The 16,954-nt window shown below is 43.7% G+C and overlaps 1 protein-coding gene across 2 annotated transcripts; it reads left to right on the top strand.

The window, feature by feature from the left end:
• Positions 1-1,528: 1,528 nt before the first annotated feature.
• On the top strand, positions 1,529-16,210 carry CHEK1 (checkpoint kinase 1). Of its 2 annotated transcripts, none has more exons than XM_030538487.1 (12): positions 1,529-1,678; positions 3,085-3,308; positions 4,199-4,263; positions 4,349-4,418; positions 5,381-5,569; positions 7,094-7,198; positions 8,308-8,403; positions 9,459-9,567; positions 13,071-13,248; positions 13,465-13,596; positions 13,821-13,922; positions 15,619-16,210. In XM_030538487.1, exons 1-12 carry the CDS (start codon positions 1,614-1,616, stop codon positions 15,712-15,714), a joined length of 1,431 nt encoding a protein of 476 aa, XP_030394347.1. In that variant the 5' UTR covers positions 1,529-1,613; the 3' UTR covers positions 15,715-16,210. The 2 variants fall into 2 exon arrangements, with proteins under 2 accessions (XP_030394347.1, XP_030394348.1); XM_030538488.1 differs by lacking the exon at positions 1,529-1,678 and adding an exon at positions 1,906-1,943.
• Positions 16,211-16,954: the final 744 nt, after the last annotated feature.

Here is a 16,954-nt window from a genome sequence, read left to right as displayed (position 1 = left end):
CTGCAGAACTCCTCCTCAGAGGATTACTGTGCCCTGTGTTCCCTTAACAGGGAACCTTGATGAAAGAACAGGAAGTTCCATGAGGAAGGGGATCCTTCGGTCCCATTGCTTCCCTATCCTGGCCAGCCCCTCCCCTTGAGTGCACCATCAGACAGGAAGCCTGTGCAATGCTGGGCTCTGTGCCAGGCATGGGAATGTGCACTCCTGCCTGGTCTTTGCATATTTATGTAGCAGAACTGCATCAGCCCAGTTGACAGGATGCTCCTATATGGAGGAGGTAACCAGATTTATCCCAGGAGAGCCTTTTTTCTACCTAGCGTGGCATCAAGGCAAGTAACTGGTACATTTTTCTCTTCCACAAATTAACTTGTGTCCACTGAAGCATGTACAGGGTTAGAGCTTCTGTACTTTGCCTCCCGATGGCCGGGAGGCTGAAGGGAGCTGCTTCCATCTAGTTCACCAGAGGCATCTCCTGCTTCCCACCTAAGCACTTTCTGTCCCAGCCTCGGCCAGGGTCCAGTGCCTCTCCACCAGCAGCTCCAAGCTCCAGCCGCCTCCTCCAAGGCACTTCACAGACATGGATGAGTTTAGCCCCTGCTCACTGCATGGGGGGTCAATATCACTGTCCCCTTTGTAAACAGGGACCCGGGGAGGGGGGCGGAAAGAAGCCAGGAGTCCTATCCCCCACCCCTAGACCCCACTCCCCTGTCTGGGAAAGAACCCAGGAGTGCTGCCCCCCCTCACTCCAGACTAGGAAACAACCCAGGAGTCCTGCCCCCCCACCCCCTCCCTCACCCCCAGACTAGGAAAGAACCCAGGAGTCCTGCTCCCCACGCCCTCCCTCACCCCCAGACTAGGAAAGAACCCAGAAGTCCTGCCCCCCCCCCGCTCCCTCTCCCTCTCCCCCAGACTAGGAAAGAACCCAGGAGTCCTGCCCCCCCTCACTCCAGCCTAGGAAACAACCCAGGAGTCCTGCCCCCCCACCTCCTCCCTCACCCCCAGACTAGGAAAGAACCCAGGAGTCCTGCCCCCCCCCCCGCTCCCTCTCCCCCAGAGTAGGAAAGAACCCAGGAGTCCTGCTCCCCCACCCCCAGACTAGGAAAGAACCCAGGCGTCCTGCCCCCTCACCCCCAGACTAGGAAAGTACCCAGGCGTCCTGCCCCCCCACCCCCAGACTAGGAAAGTACCCAGGAGTCCCGCCCCCCCACCCCCAGACTAGGAAAGAACCCAGGCGTCCTGCCCCCCCACCCCCAGACTAGGAAAGAACCCAGGAGTCCTGCCCCCCCCCCCAGACTAGGAAAGAACCCAGGCGTCCTGCTCCCCACCCCGCTCACTCGCAGGCCGACGGGGAGACCCCGGCGGTGATTGGCAGATCCCCGGGGCTGGGCGGGGCCAGCGGCTCCTAGGCCCCGCCCCTTCCCGTAGCCCGAGCCCGGGCGCGCCAAGGCGCTGGGCGGGAAAGTCTGAGGCAGAGGAGCGGGGGCGGCAGCCGATGAGCGGCTCGGCTCGGCTCGGCTCGGCTCGCGTTCCAGCCCCGAGCCCTGGGCCTGGCCGGGCTCCACAGGGCCCAGCCCCGGGGGGTCCCCGCTCCCTCCCTCCCGGCGGCGGGCGCCATGGCCGTGCCCTTCGTGGAGGACTGGGACCTGGTGCAGACCCTGGGCGAAGGCGCCTACGGAGAGTGAGTTCGGCGGGGCTCGGGCGCCCTGCGGCGAGGCGGGCGAAGGCCCAGGGGTCCCGGCCGGAAAAGGTGCCGGGGCACCGTGGGGCGGTGGCGTTGGCGGCGGGTCTCTCGCCCCAGCAGTGTTGGGCCAATCACAGACATCGCCTCGCACCCCTCGTCCCTCCCCCAGGCGCAGCGGGGTGTGTGTGTGTGTGTGTAATTCTATTTCGCTGTCAACAGTGGTAACCCCCCGTTGTCTGTCATGCCAGGTCCATTGCATCAGGTCAGTTTGTGCTTCCCTGTACAGAGAGGTGGGTTAACCAAAGCACTGGGAGCCCCCTTCTAGCTCTGGGCAAGTCACTTAATTTGGATTTTATTTTTTTTGGTCTGTGAAGTGCTTTGATTGATTACAATATAGTTGCAGTTTGGAGTTGTGTTACTCTGTTAGGACATGTTCTGATGGTCAGGATACCTTCTCCTGCAACTTACCTCCCAGGACATCTGGTGACACACTGTATTATATTCTGATATTACCATTATAGTCTGTGTAGGTACTGTATATTGTATATTCCATGTACTCTGCGTACAATATGTTTACGATTCAACTCCAGTTAGCATCGTAATCTTGTTATCTCTTCCTTTATATAAGTAATAATTAGGGATATTCTGTAACTTCATAAATGAATGTCAGAATTAATTTATATGTCGTGACTTTTGTGATCATTGGCAATTTCAGAACTAGCTTTATGTGGATATTTTTAAAGCTCAGGCGTGAGACTTTGGTGAAACTCATAGATGTAAGCAAATGCAACTCTATTGAACTCAATATAACTGCATCCATTTACACCAGAGCTGGAATTTCCCCATACAGTTTATGGAGACCACAAACTTGTAATGCGTATCAGAATTTTTACAGCTTGTACAGCTGTAAGCCTTCTGTGTGTACAGGCACACAATTAATTGTCTAGGAACATGGACATGTAGGTCTATTGAGACTGGTTTTTGGCACTTTTCATCTGTCATTCTATTTTTAAACAACATCTTGAGATGGGGTATGTAAATTCGGACTCGGGGGGGGGGGTAGACCTCATGCTAACACCTCAGGGATAAAGCTGCCCATGCTCCGTATGCCTTGACAGGGAATAAGGAGAAACTCTTATGTAAATAAAGGATGGGACACCTTAAGCTTCAGGCTAGACCTCTACATAACTATATTGTGGATTTCTCTCTAGCAATCATCACCATGGTGTCTCAAGCCCCAGTCCTTAAAGATGTTAGGTGCCTAATTCCCACTGGTTTCAGTGGGAGTTGGGTACCTAACTTCCATTGCGTATAAACATGCAAACTATCTTTGTGTTCCAAGGTTCATAGTGCACTACCTGCTTCATCCCTTGTTACCTTGCTTTTTCCCTCCTTCTCTGCAGAGTTCAGCTTGCTATGAACAGACGCACAGAAGAAGCGGTTGCAGTAAAAATAGTTGACATGAAACGTGCTGTGGACTGTCCAGAGAACATAAAAAAAGAGATCTGCATTAATAAGATGTTAAATCATGAAAACATTGTGAAGTTCTATGGACATCGTAGAGAAGGCAGTATTCAGTACCTCTTCCTGGAGTACTGCAGCGGGGGAGAGCTCTTTGACCGAATAGGTACAGAATTCTTGGGGCAGGGGAGGGTCTGAGGGCAACTCCAGTGATGGCTGCACAGACTCATTAGAACACCATAGTTGTCTTATAATACCAGAGGGATTCCTTACTTTATGCTTCCAGTGCCACTGATCTTAGAGGGAAAGTGTCTAGGATAGGCTGGCTTTGCAGGTGACTGTGCTTCTGCATGTGGTGAGTCAGTGATTAAGCCATGGCTAGAAGTAGAGTTCCCACCTTTCAAACCTTTGCTCAGCTCACTATACTGCCTTGCTTCACTTAGCATGGTCCTAACAATTCAGAAATTCTACATATTTAATGCTATAGATAAAATTAAAGTATGAGGGGAAAACTGGTTCGAGAGCAAACATGGTAAATGAGCTGGAAAATTTAATGTGTACAGACCTGCGGGATCCTGGTCCTGCTGCAGGGCTCTACACTAGTCCCACCCAGGGTTCTAAACTGGAGTTTGAGGCAATGTATTTGCCCCTAGAAAGTGGAAAATAGACTACAGTAGGACTACATATGGGCACAAGGGGGTTGTTGGTGTAGAGCAGCTTGCAGGATCTGGGCCCTAGTGTTTTGATGGTATAAGATTTAGAGAGAACCTTTAGCATTTTCCCTCATGATGCTTTGGGAAGATAGGGAAAAAAAGTAGCATTTCAGTTTAGATTAAATAGATGCAAACTCTGCAATGTAGCTCAATAACCTTTCATTACACTTTTGCATTGCTTGTAGTTACTGTTTCAAGGCAGGTGAAAAATAAGTCTTGTGCAGAGTTTCCAGGAAACTTTGTAAAATAGTTACAAAAACATAGTGCAGAGGCTTCTTTCCATAGTTTGTTTATGATGGAAGAAAAATATTTTGGTATGTAGATTTTGAATGACTTTTTACAGAGCCTGATATAGGAATGCCTGAACCAGATGCACAGAAGTTTTTCCATCAGCTTATGGCTGGCGTGGTAAGTTTCATACTTTATTTCCAGCTCCTTTTTTCCAGTTAAATTAAATAGAACATGGTATTAAAACCTTTATTTATTTGTTCAGGTATATCTCCACAGTATAGGAATAACTCACAGGGATATTAAGCCTGAGAATCTCCTGCTAGATGAAAGAGGTAAACATAAAAACTTTTGACTTCATCTTCTCTTAAATTCTTGGTCATTGAGAATATAGGGGAGAAAAGAAACACCATCACTCAGTGAGTCTGAAAATACTCCTAGAGCTTCTGTGGCATCCTGCTACATTAAGAATAACCAAATACAGTAAGCAGACTTGTGCTGTCATGGCTTTTATTCATTCCCTTATCCTGTGTAAATAGACTAATCAGTGTATTCTAGAGCAAGTTATTCTGGGTCTCTGCATAGTGACCTTTAAAGGAACACACTTGAATAAAACTTAAGTTTTGTTAAAGCTTGTTCGTAATCTAAAGGCCAATACAAATGTTTCCATGACTGCTGAACAAACTTTTGATTGGAACTTTTTTAAACCAGTGCAGTGTTCAGAACCAAAATGTTACAGCATGGTACTAGCGCATGAGAATCTGAAAAAAACTAATGAAATGGATTGATGTGTTCTTGTTAAAGCTGAGAGGAAAACCAAATCACTAAATAATTGGGATATGGTGAAAAATAATCTAGATTTTTAAAACTTTCAGTTTAATAATCAAAGGCGGTATTAATAATAAAAGAAATTATTTTTTAAATGATTTCTAACATGACTGCTCTTTAAGGAGAGAATATCTCTGCACAAACTGTCTTGGATGTTTTTCTGTACCATGCATCTCTCTTTAAATCAAACTCATGTGCTCCTTGAATCCAAGTCAGGTTCAAACTTCAGATCAATTGTGTAAATGCATGTGATCTGAAACAAGAAAAGTCATAAGGGCCTGATTTTCACTTTTATTAAGGCCCCTTTATACTGCACTGGCAATGTAAAGGGGAACCTTAGAGTAAGTGTAAATGTGCTTATCTCTGGTTTTATCTAGCTTTAATATAATATAATAGTCTTCTAGCAGAGAAGATGAAAATACCTTGTTATACAATATACTTAATGACTTTTTTTCTTTTGTTTGCTTAGATAACCTCAAAATCTCTGATTTTGGCTTAGCGACTGTGTTCAAACACAATGGTCGTGAGCGACTGTTAAACAAAATGTGTGGCACTCTCCCATATGTTGCCCCGGAACTGTTAAAGAGAAAAGAATTCCATGCAGAGCCAGTTGACGTTTGGTCATGTGGGATAGTACTTACTGCTATGTTGGCAGGAGGTAGGAATTTGTCAATTTCCTCTCACTGCACAAACTATTTTATAACATGCATATTTACTGCAGCCTCACAGTGATTTAGGATTGTAGTACAAATGCTCATAATCTACCTAGATTTGAGTCGATCCCAAATCATGGAGGTGGTCTTGGTCGGGAAAGTAAAGTAAACGTTCACATTGTGGTCAGCTTTTTAATAGCTTCTCTTAGGGTTCTAGTATAGAATCATAGACTATTAGGGTTAGAAGGGACCTCAGGAGGTCATCTAGTCCAACCCCCTGCTCCAAGCAGGACCATCCCCAGATTTTTACCCCAGTTCCCTTAATGGCCCCCTCAGGGATTGAACTCACAACCCTGGGTTTAGTAGGCCAATGCTCAAACCCCTGAGCTATCCCTCCCCCCCATGGTATGGACCATCTTGTTCTGTTGCGGCTATAGTATATGGCATTTATAGTTGTGGGCTACATATGTAGTTTATTATTATTATTTGTATTGTATTATATTATACATGTATTATATGCGCTCCATCCACACGATATATAAATATATAGTACCTGTGTGGTCCTGAGGATGTCACATGGGCCGCAGCCATATGCTGATTGGGCTGCAAGTGGGCCGCAGATTGAGAACCGCTGGTATATGTAAGCGAGGGAATGGACCCTCTGTGGGGAACTTTTCTGGCTTATAAATTACTCTGATGAAATGGGCTAGTGAAAGGATCCGAGTCCTCATTCCTGCTTCCTTTACCCAGCGGCCTACCTGACCTCAAGGGCTCGTCTTCCATTTTCGTGTGTGACAGAGTCCTTGTACCCCTGACAAGGCTGTGTCCAGGATTTTGGGGGGGAGCTTGACTCCCAACCTTGTCCTGGTCACTTAAGGCAGAGGCTAGGGTGTTCCAACTCCAGGATACTCTCTCCGCACTAGATGCTTCCCTGACCCACTGATCATTACGTACAGTTCAAAGCAAATACAATTTATTAAACAGCAACTAATTTAAAAAAAATAAGGGGAAAATGGGAAAGGTTAAAGGAAAACACGTCACTCCACACTGTGTCATGGAAACATCACAAACAGTGTCTCTTGAATGTAAGGGAAGTTCACAGTCTGTTCCTCGCAAGTCCCTGGCCTCCTTCTCAGTCCCTGGGTGTGCTGCAGGGATGCTGCGGATCGGACACTCGCTCTGGCACTGGCCACACTCCTTCAGGCTCTAGGTTGCAGGGCCCTTCTCCCCAGCATTAGCCCCCTTGGGATTGTGATCCCCCTCCAATCCTGGCCTACAAATATGAGTGGTGGATGGAGCCCCACTTTGGGGAGCCAATGTAATGTCTTTAGATATACCTTGGCACTTCTATAACTTGTAACCACAATAAGGATCGACTATTTTTTTTCCACTCATTGAAATCCATTTAGTTCAATGACAGTGCTCTTTACATGTCTTTCACTCTTGCCCCAGCCATCCTAAATTTGTAATCCTTAAACTTGTGTTTAGAGGCATAAAAATGATTTGATACCTTGCTTTTTTACTTGCAGAATTGCCATGGGACCAGCCTAGCAATAGTTGCCAAGAATATTGTGATTGGAAGGAAAAGAGAACATACCTTCCACCTTGGAAGAAGATTGATTCTGTACCGTTAGGTAAGTTGTCAGTGGAATGGCTGGCTGACTTTTTATGTATTTGAGTAGGACAGTGTGTCTAGGGGAATAAAGTGCTGAAGTTACGCATGTCTGTATTTGAAAATCATTCTGTCTAAAGGTTGGATTCTACCACGGACTCACGATGTCACAGGATCTGGCACTTGTAAAACACCTTTAGGGAGCTACATGAAAAAGGGAGGTGGTGTTCTTAAGCAAGACTGGTAGGAGACACCTGGTTCACATAGCAGCGATGGCAGCAGGAAGAGATTGCTTGTGCAATCACTTAGCTATGCAAAGCAGATGTAAAGATCTGTCATTCTGATCTGGTACTATTTCACACCTACTTTGCACAGCTGTAATGACTTCACAAGCTAGTAAAGAATTGGGGCCTGAGATCTGTTAGACTGAAATAATTTCCCAAGGGAACGGGCAGAAGTCCTGTCGATGAAGACATGTACAACTAGGCTATGTTTTGTTAGTTTTGAGTAATGAGCTTAAGGTCACTTGGTAGGTCTGAGCCTCTCAAATTTAACCCCTATCTCCATCTCTTTGGTCACTACATTTCTTCCTGATCCTGGAAAGTCTGAGGGCTGAAGTGGTTTGTGTGTATGTGTGTGTGTTTGTGTGTGTTGACCTAAAACCCAGGGTACTAGATTTGTTTGGTGTTGTACTCTCCTCCCTGTTCTTGCCCAAGATGGTTCTTGTAAGTAAACAGGCCTACAGGAATCTGCTAGAAAGCCTTCACAAAGGTGGATTTGACATCAGCTAAAGCAAGTTTCTTATTTCAAAGGCTCTGAACTCTGGCTGCAGCCCATGTGGAACATAGTGAACTTTGATACGTGCTCAGTCACAAATCTATACAAAACTTGGGTCTTATTTTAGGCCTCCCAGCTATGAGTTTACCTTAACTTTGTGTTAATTTATGGGTGATCAAAATATGGATTTGTTCTGGTTAGGATTGATAAATGCTAGGATTTGGGGATGGAATTGAAGTATCATTTTAAATGTAATGACCTATAGAAAACATGATCTATACAGATCTAGGAATCAGGATATATGGCAGTTAATTCATTGTTGTTTCTTCCTATGAATGTAATGTTTCTCTCCAGCTCTGCTCCGCAAAATACTAACTGAGAGCCCCACGGCAAGGGTTACCATTGCAGACATTAAAAAGGACAGATGGTACAACAAACCTATGAAGAAAGGTAAATGCTTTGAAGTGCTTTGTACAACATAAACAAATAGCTTAAGTAAAGGTTGAGAGTATATGCTGGGGTAAAAACCCTTGGAATGCTATAGTTAACAGAAACTACTCTAAAGGCAAGAAATTCAGAGTTAAGGTTAAACTTACAAGAAACTCAAACAACTTAAATCCTGGAAATTCACAACTGAAGTGTGCAGACTGCCTTAATTCATCCTCTGGATATATGTCTGCTTCCCAACTTCCCTGCTCTGTAAGTGGAGTATCAAAAATGTACACTGCAGAATATTGGTTTTAAAAGTTTCATATGTGTGTTTGATATCAAGTGTGATATTTTTGTTACCTCATTAATCTTGGGTCTTCTCAAATAAATGCTATAATCTCATCATTTGGGCCTGGGAGACTTACATATATAGGCATATTAGCTCTGTCTAATGATGCTCTTATAACTAGTTGTCACACAATATCATAGGAGATGGTGCTGAGTGCTATCAGCACCTCATGGAAGGGGTCTGCCCTTAATGAAGAGGGGGAACAGTTGTCTTCAGGATGAGATTTCGGGAATTTGCAGAGCATTTTTTCCCCTGTGGGGAAAAGGAAGAAGGATAAGCACAACCAGCATAGGCTTAAGTCATTATAGTTCCGGTCTTTTCTAGTGAGATGTTACTGTTTTGGATGAAAAAAGTAGTTACAATTTCTCTTCTTTTTTTTCTCATGGTATTGCTGTAGGGATAGGATTTTTCTGCCCCGTAAGTGATGTTTTTGAAAACGATGATATATTAAGGATTTTTATCCTTGTGGCCATGCTAGTTATTCAGCTATTGGGATTGCTGTTCAGTGATGTTTGCCATCATAGTCCCAAATGTTGCAGGTACTGGAACACAAATGGAAAAAATAAACAAAGGCAATGATCTGTGTGACAATTCAAAGACCAGCCTATGCAAGAGCTATGTATTTTTAATGGGGGAGCTCAGTCTAATTCCAAATGCTTTAAACCCCTGGTGACCCTTGAGATGACTTTTCTGACCCCTGATTGTGTGATTTATCTTCTTCTGTTAGGTGTAAAGCGGGCTCGTGTCTCCTCAGGGGGCCTTTCAGACTCACCAAGTGGCTTTTCTAAGCACATTCGGTCCGATATGGACTTTTCACCAATGAAAAGTGCACACAGGTCAGAATACTATATGCTTGTGGTTTTTGTTGTGTCAGTGACTAACACACAAAGGACTCCAGCCTGATATCACCTTTTTGTTTCTAGATGCCTGTGTTTTACACCACAGTGCTAATCAGATGGGGATATGTATAATTACATTCTCCTCTGCTACATGTGATTCAGGGTTCCCTTCCCTGCCATATATTAAAAGATGATTATAGCCTCATTTTCTAACCCCACACACTTCTTTATCTGAAAGCCTTTACTTGAAAACCTATAGCTTAGTTATGTTGGCTTCAAAATTACACCTTCCAAATTTCCCTCTTATGTGAAAACAGGGTTGTAATCTGACAGCTCTTTTCCCCATACCCTGTATTCATAGATGTATAGATTCCAAGGCCAGAAGGGCCTTTGTCTAACCTCCCATATAACACAGCCCATAGAACTTTCCCCTAGTTCCTAGAGTACATTAAAACATTGTGGGGAGGAGGGGGGATCCTTAATAGTTTCCACCTGATGAAAGTTCCAGAATTAGCGGAAACATACTCATAATTCAGACCTGTCCATGCCGATTAAGATTGCGGAGGTGGCTAAACCTTGTAAAGTGGGTCTTGTAATATAAGTTTTATAATATATATGTGTATGTAGTTCAGGAGTTCCCGAACTGTGGGCTATCAATAGATGGGGTCGTGGGTCCAACAGGCCAGAGAGAGCTTGTGAGGAGATGCCGTCTGATCACAAATGTATCCAGACGTGCTCCATGAACACTGTGCCAGTCTTGTGTGTCCAAGGTCATGTTGTGTGGAGGCCATCATTTTGTAGATCAAAACGGAATTTGTGGAGCAGGTCCAGACACGTTGGCTGTGCAGATGGCAATTTGGCCATTTGCACCATCCAGCTGTGCAAGCATCCAGCTGAGGGGCTTGAATCCAGAAGATTCTTGTCTGTGGGCAGCGGCCTGATCAACAGAACATCCTCTCTGCTTGAGCTGGTAGGAGCTTGTGCTATCTCTTCTGAGATGGGAATTTTGCAGTGGCTTATAAGCTCCTTAATGGCCCATATCTTTGAGTACCCTGTTGGCAGTCAGTAAAGAATCATTTTAAGTCCCCATCTCTGTGCTGCCCTAGTATAACCACACCGGGCTTTCCTCCATCCTTTCCTCATTTGTTTAATAGTGACTACCTCTTTCTGATTTGTGATAAAAGGCACAGTGGACTCATATTTACAGAGCATCTTCTTCAACCTCCAGCAGTGAGTCAAATGATGCAGCAATGAACAGAGAACAAGAGTTTAAGTAATGTACTTGCAAATATGATGAGGTTTGCTTTGATTATGGCTTCACCAGTGTTTTGGTCAAGAACAAAGAAAGGCCAAATGTCTGCTACATCGCACAGTGTTATCAAGTGAAAGCATGATCCCTAATAAACAACACTTGGAAACGTTTTTCAAGGAACACAGGGAAAACCAAGGTCATTTTTCCATTGCTGGAAAAAAGAACTTTTGCATCAGTCATTGCTATTCAGGGGAGTCAAGTCTGTATCTGACCAAGCTCAAAAGTCATCATTTGAAATTAGTGACCACACTGCACAGGGCAAGAAATTTCACACGATTGGAGAGACTTTGATTTTGCCAGCTGCAGTCAATATGGTGAATATAACGTGTGGGGAAACTGAGGCCATGTCTTCACTAGCACTTATGTCAGCAAAACTTTTGTTGTTGAGGGGTGTGGAAAAAAAACAGCCCTGAATGACATACATTTTGCTGACATAAGTGCTCGTGTGCACAACGCTGTGTGGGCAGGACACACTCTCCCACTAACATAACTACTGCTGCTCATAGATCCAGTTTTCTTATGTCGACAGTAGAGCTCCCTCCTGTCAGCATAACGCGGCTATGCAAGTGATCTTACAGCAGCACAGCTATAATACAACTGTGCTCCTGTAAGTTTGTAAGTGTAAGCCTGGCCTGAGGCAAACTCAAAGCCATATCACTCTCCAACAACACAGTGAAGCAAAGGATTGAAGCATTAGCAGCAGATAAGGTAAACACGTTAGTGGAGAGTCTGAAAAACACAGCTGCTTTTGCTCTGCAACTTGATGAGAGCACTGAAGGTTGTCATGCACATCTTGGCTTTTGTGAAATACACGTAGGAGGCTGTGGTTCTTGAAAACATTCTGTTCTCTCTCTTCCCGGACACGAGACAGCACAAGGGATGTTCGATGTGCTACATGGCTACATGCAAGACAAAATGTACTGTATGGTCACGTGGTAAGTTTTTGCACAGATGGAGATTTGTCTGCAGGTCCGTGCACCTAGGTAAAGAAAGTTACTAAGGCTGCTGTGTGGACTCACTGCATGATTCGCAGAGAGGAACTGGCATCTAAAGGTCTGAATTCAGAGCTAAGTGACATTTTGCAGCACGTCTCATCTATTGTGGTCTACATCAAGACCCAGCCTCTCTGTGCGCATCAATTTGCAAAACTGCAAAGAAATTGGGTCTGATCATGGTTTGTTGGTCCACATCGAAGCTCGTTGGCACTTGAGAAGAAAAGTACTAGAACAATTCTTTTAACTGAGATAAGTTGCCTGATTTGCATGCCTGTGCAATGAATTTGTTGATTTTTTTTTTTTTTTTCCTTTGTGGCCAAAGGAAGGTGTGCCTTCTTGCCTATGCCTGACATATTTGGGAATCTGAATAAATTGAATACAGGTCTGCAAGGAAAGAAATCCCACATCCTTCAGTTAAATGATTAAATCACAGGATTCATTCATGAAGAAAACTATTTCTGGAAGAATAATCTATTAAAAAAAAAAAAAAACCTATGAATCCTTCCTGAAGCTTTGTAAATTCCTGGCTGACAAGCTGTTCAGCCTCCAGTGCAGGTGATGTCTCAGCATCTTAGCTGGGTGGAGGAACAGTTTGCATCCTTTTTCCCTGACTTCGACATGACAAACTATGATTGGGTGCAAAACCCCTTTCAGTGCAAGCCTGATGCCATGGATTTGCCAGCAACTGAAATCGAACAGGTTATCAAAATTTCCTGCAGTCGATTCTTGCAAGGAACCTTCTTGCTCAACTTTCTCTGCCAGAGTTCTGGTTCATTGTCCAGAATGAATATCCTGCACTCTCAATACTTGCCTTGAAATTGACAGTGCCATTCGCAAGCACATATTTGTGTGAAGTTGTATTCAGCACATTTGTGTCCATCAAGTCTCTGCAATATTGAGCTACTGTTGATGTCACGTCAGAGATTAGATGTGCAGTTTCTACCATGCCGCTGGACTTGGAGGAGTTATCACAACATGCAAGCCCATGTATCACATGAGAGCATTAAATAACATAATGTGTAAATTCCTTGTTTGCTGTTGTCTGGGGTTACAGGAAACAGTCTCAGAATTGCAGTCACACAGGCAAAAAGTTTGGGATCCCCTGGTATAGTTTGTAAAAGTCACAAGAGAAATGTAACATTATTGTGATGCGCTTTATTATTAATGTAACTAATTGTGTTTTTATGTTTCAGTGAGGAAAAAGTGAGCTACTCCACTTCTCAGCCAGAACCTCGTACTGGCATTTCCTTGTGGGACAGCAGTCCAGCCAATATCAACAAACTAGTACAAGGGATCAGCTTCTCCCAGCCAACATGCCCTGAGCACATGCTAGTTAACAGTCAGTTACTTGGCACCCCAGGCTCATCACAGGTAATGTTTGGAAATGCTATTTTCATTCATCTTAGTTCACAGCAGCTTGGCAATTTATTCTTTGGCTTCTAGACTGTAAAGATGCCATTTGCACCAATTCAGATACATTGTTCTAATTTCAAAGGCAACTGCATTGGAGCGGGGGTTAGCCAGACTTTCAGCCAGAACAGTAGTTGGTTATCTGTGGAATGTATATCTCTGATCTCTAATCTGCAGAACCCATGGCAACGCCTGGTGAAGAGAATGACCCGTTTCTTTACAAAGCTGGATGCTGGCCACTCCTATAATAGTTTGAAGGAGGTTTGTGAGAAGATGGGCTATGTCTGGAGGAAAAGCTGCACAAACCAGGTACAGTCCATGGAATTAAACTAATTAATGTTTCTGATTCGATTTGACAAGTCCTATAAAAATATCTTTTAGTCAGATGTAGCATTTTCTGAACCAACACAAGACCTGTAAATGAATCCCTAGTCAGACTCCCTTAGTGTAGTTACCAGTATACTGTGAATATAGTGCTTGTAGCATGTGAAAACTGTCCTTCTCCTAAAATCATTCTCCCATTTGCCTTCAAGGTCACCATATCAACTACTGATAGAAGGAATAATAAACTGATTTTCAAGGTGAACCTGGTAGAAATGGAGGACAAGATTTTGGTGGATTTCCGCCTGTCTAAGGTATGCAAAATTATAGACTTTAGCTTTAGAGAGAGCGGTGGGTGTTAGAAGCAAACTGGACCAGCTTCCATATGATAAAGCTACATGTGCAAGTGGGATAAGATGACAAGTCTGGGGAAAATGTGTTTTTGCATGGGCAGTTTGTGTCTAACCGAAGGAGAGAACCTACAAAATGGGGTTAGCAACATTACTTTTTCACTGGTGCCAGAAACCAGAGCTGTGGTACTGAATGCCCCATGCAGTGCAAAGCTGTTAACACTCGCTGTCTGGTTTCAGAGTGGTAGCCGTATTAATCTGTATCAGCAAAAACAACAAGGAGTCCTGGTGAATTCTGATGAGGTGGATTTTAGCCCATAAAAGCTTATACCCAAATACATTTGTTAGTCTCTTAGGTGCCACAAAAACTCCTCCTTGTTTTTGCTCACTGTCTGGAAATCCCTCCTTCCAGTTAATGAGTGTGGGAGCAAGTATCTTGAGAGAGACCAAGCATCTTGAGTACCGAAGTACTATGGGAGAAGGCATTGTAATTGTCTAAAGCATAATGATTTTGGGGCACTGGGTGAGCGTACTGGGCTGGCCTGATCCTATGTTCATGGAAATCAGTGGGGAAATAGAGATATGAACTCCAATGGAAGGAGGATCAAAGCCTTAAAGATGTAGTTAGCCTTATTCCCTCTCCCCAGTCAGTTCTGCTGATACCTGTTGTGGTGGGGGAGAGAGCATGCCTGCACTCAGACAACCTCTCTGGGAGCTAGTCCAGCTGGTGCCTGCCAATCTGCCAACACTGCAGCTGTATTTTGGCTGTTGGTGTGCATGGGACTCCTTGTGTCTTGTCCCTAGCATAGTATGCAGGGGTTGCCATAAATTTGGCCCATAGTATCAAACTAAGAGAGATCTGAATGTAAAGGATCATAATAGCTTTCTGGGAGAAGGTTAAGCATTCTGTTCTGAGTGCAGGGGACTGGACTCGGTGACCTCTTGAGGTCCTTCCAGTTCTACGCATCTATGATTCTGTGAAACAGGGGCCTAACCTCATATTAAAGGTGCTCTTCATATCTAGGCAGATGGTGCAGAATAGTCTGCTGCAGGTGAGACAGGAACCTCCAGCCTCTGCCTCTGCCTCTGCCAATGACAATTAACAGTAGTAGATTGATTTGCTTGCTGTTTTAAAGTTCCCTGATAGTTCTGTTTCTATAGAAAACACTAGTCAATGCATATGGAGGGAGAGTCTATTATAAATGTGTATGTGCAAAATAAATCCATGAAATGGATTAGGTCATGACTGGGCCAGGCTGTTTAGAGCATAATAGTATATATGTCATATATTTCCCTTCTTGAAAGATAAGTAAAATTTAAAATATGTTTAAGACTTAAACATGGGTTCAGGGGAATTTCTGCTGCACCCTATGTGGAGAAAATCCACAACGACTGTCTCAAAGTGGCAAATAGAATAAACACCTTTTGCAAAATGTTATAAAAACAATACCATGCAGATAACAATAGAGAAGGCGGCAGCATTTCTTGAAAAATAATTATAAACAATGAACGTAAAACTTGTAAAGGAAAAAATAAAATCTCTAGAGTAGGTCCCAATGTCCCTCGGATAGGTAGGTGTTACAGCATTCCCATTCCTTTCTTGTCTGTCACTTTGCACATGCATGCAGTCTCCAAAATAGTTTTTGTTTTTATTACCTAGGGTGATGGGTTGGAGTTCAAGAGGCAGTTCCTGAAGATTAAGGGGAAACTGAATGATATTGTCAGCACCCAGAAAGTATGGCTTCCTGCCACGTGATCCAGCTGCTATCAGGAGGTGAAATGAATTGGATGCTGCTACACTGATATAATTTTAATTTTTATTCTGCATCAAGAAATGCTTGTGGGTGCCAGTATCTGAGAGTCACTTGCAATGGAAACCCATTTGTTTCAGGATCTGGCTTGACACCAGGACACTTTCCTCAGAGGATAAGCTTGGTAAATACATTTCCAGGGCCTCCCAGATGAATTTGGTGATCATTAAAGTGCTCCTGACTGTATTAAGTTAACTGGTGGCATGGCTTCCTATTGCTAGCTATTGGCATGAGTTTTTTTTTTTCTTCTGAGCAGACCTTCTCATTGGGATACTTTGTGCTTCTGTGGGAGCCAGCCTGACTGTTCCACTGACTTACGGAGAATGTGCCTCCTGCCCCAAGGTTGTTGCAGCCACTGACTGATGCAGACTTAGAGGTTTTTTTTGTAGGGGCGGGAGGGTAAGAGCCTATACCTAATAAAAAATTGTTTCAGCCCCCTTACTGCATTGCTGTATCTTCTGATTTTAATTCTATGTAAGCAATAACTTGTCTGTTATCCTTTCATTTAAAATTTGATGACATGGGGTGCAGAGGCTTAGAGACAATGTGGGTCTTAATCATGTAATTTTGTTAAATTTGTTATACCTTTTTGGCCTTTCCTTTTATTAAGTAAAGAGGTTGGGCCCAAAGCACTAGTTCTAGTGTGTTGTTCACCTGTCGTTTTACTCATTGCAGGCTAAGAGGTCTGCAGCACAATAGATACTGTATTAACATTTTATGTACCATTTATCTTGTTTTTAACTATCTTTTCCCCTTGTTCAGTGTTTTGTAGTTTTCCCTACATTGGAAGGTAAAGTCAAACCTATTATATACAACAGCTTATATTGGGAATGTGCCGGAGGATAGCAGGGCCTTATGGAAATAAAAAATGCCCTTTTCTCTTAGCCCTTTCTTGGTACCTAAATTCAGACTTAGTTGGGCAGTTATTTTTTTTAATGATACATAGTTTATTTGTATTAACAAGGACCATTTGCTTCTGACCAATTACAATCAAATGTACAATGATGTGAAGATAAACGCGATCTGTATAAACTTTTGTAAATTTTTACAAAATAAAGTATAATCTCAATTTGAAAGAAAGCAAATGGCTGCCCTGGGGTGTTGCGGACAGAATTCTATTTCGGAAGAGTTTGCCCCCTCTAGGGATCCCACCTTATTAACAAAGTAAAGAATCCAGATGAAGCC

This window comes from Gopherus evgoodei, chromosome 19 (assembly GCF_007399415.2).
Source record: "Gopherus evgoodei ecotype Sinaloan lineage chromosome 19, rGopEvg1_v1.p, whole genome shotgun sequence".
NCBI lineage: Eukaryota > Metazoa > Chordata > Testudines > Testudinidae > Gopherus > Gopherus evgoodei.
The sequence above is the reverse complement of the archived record's forward strand: the minus strand, read 5'-3'. Positions and strand labels throughout refer to the sequence as shown.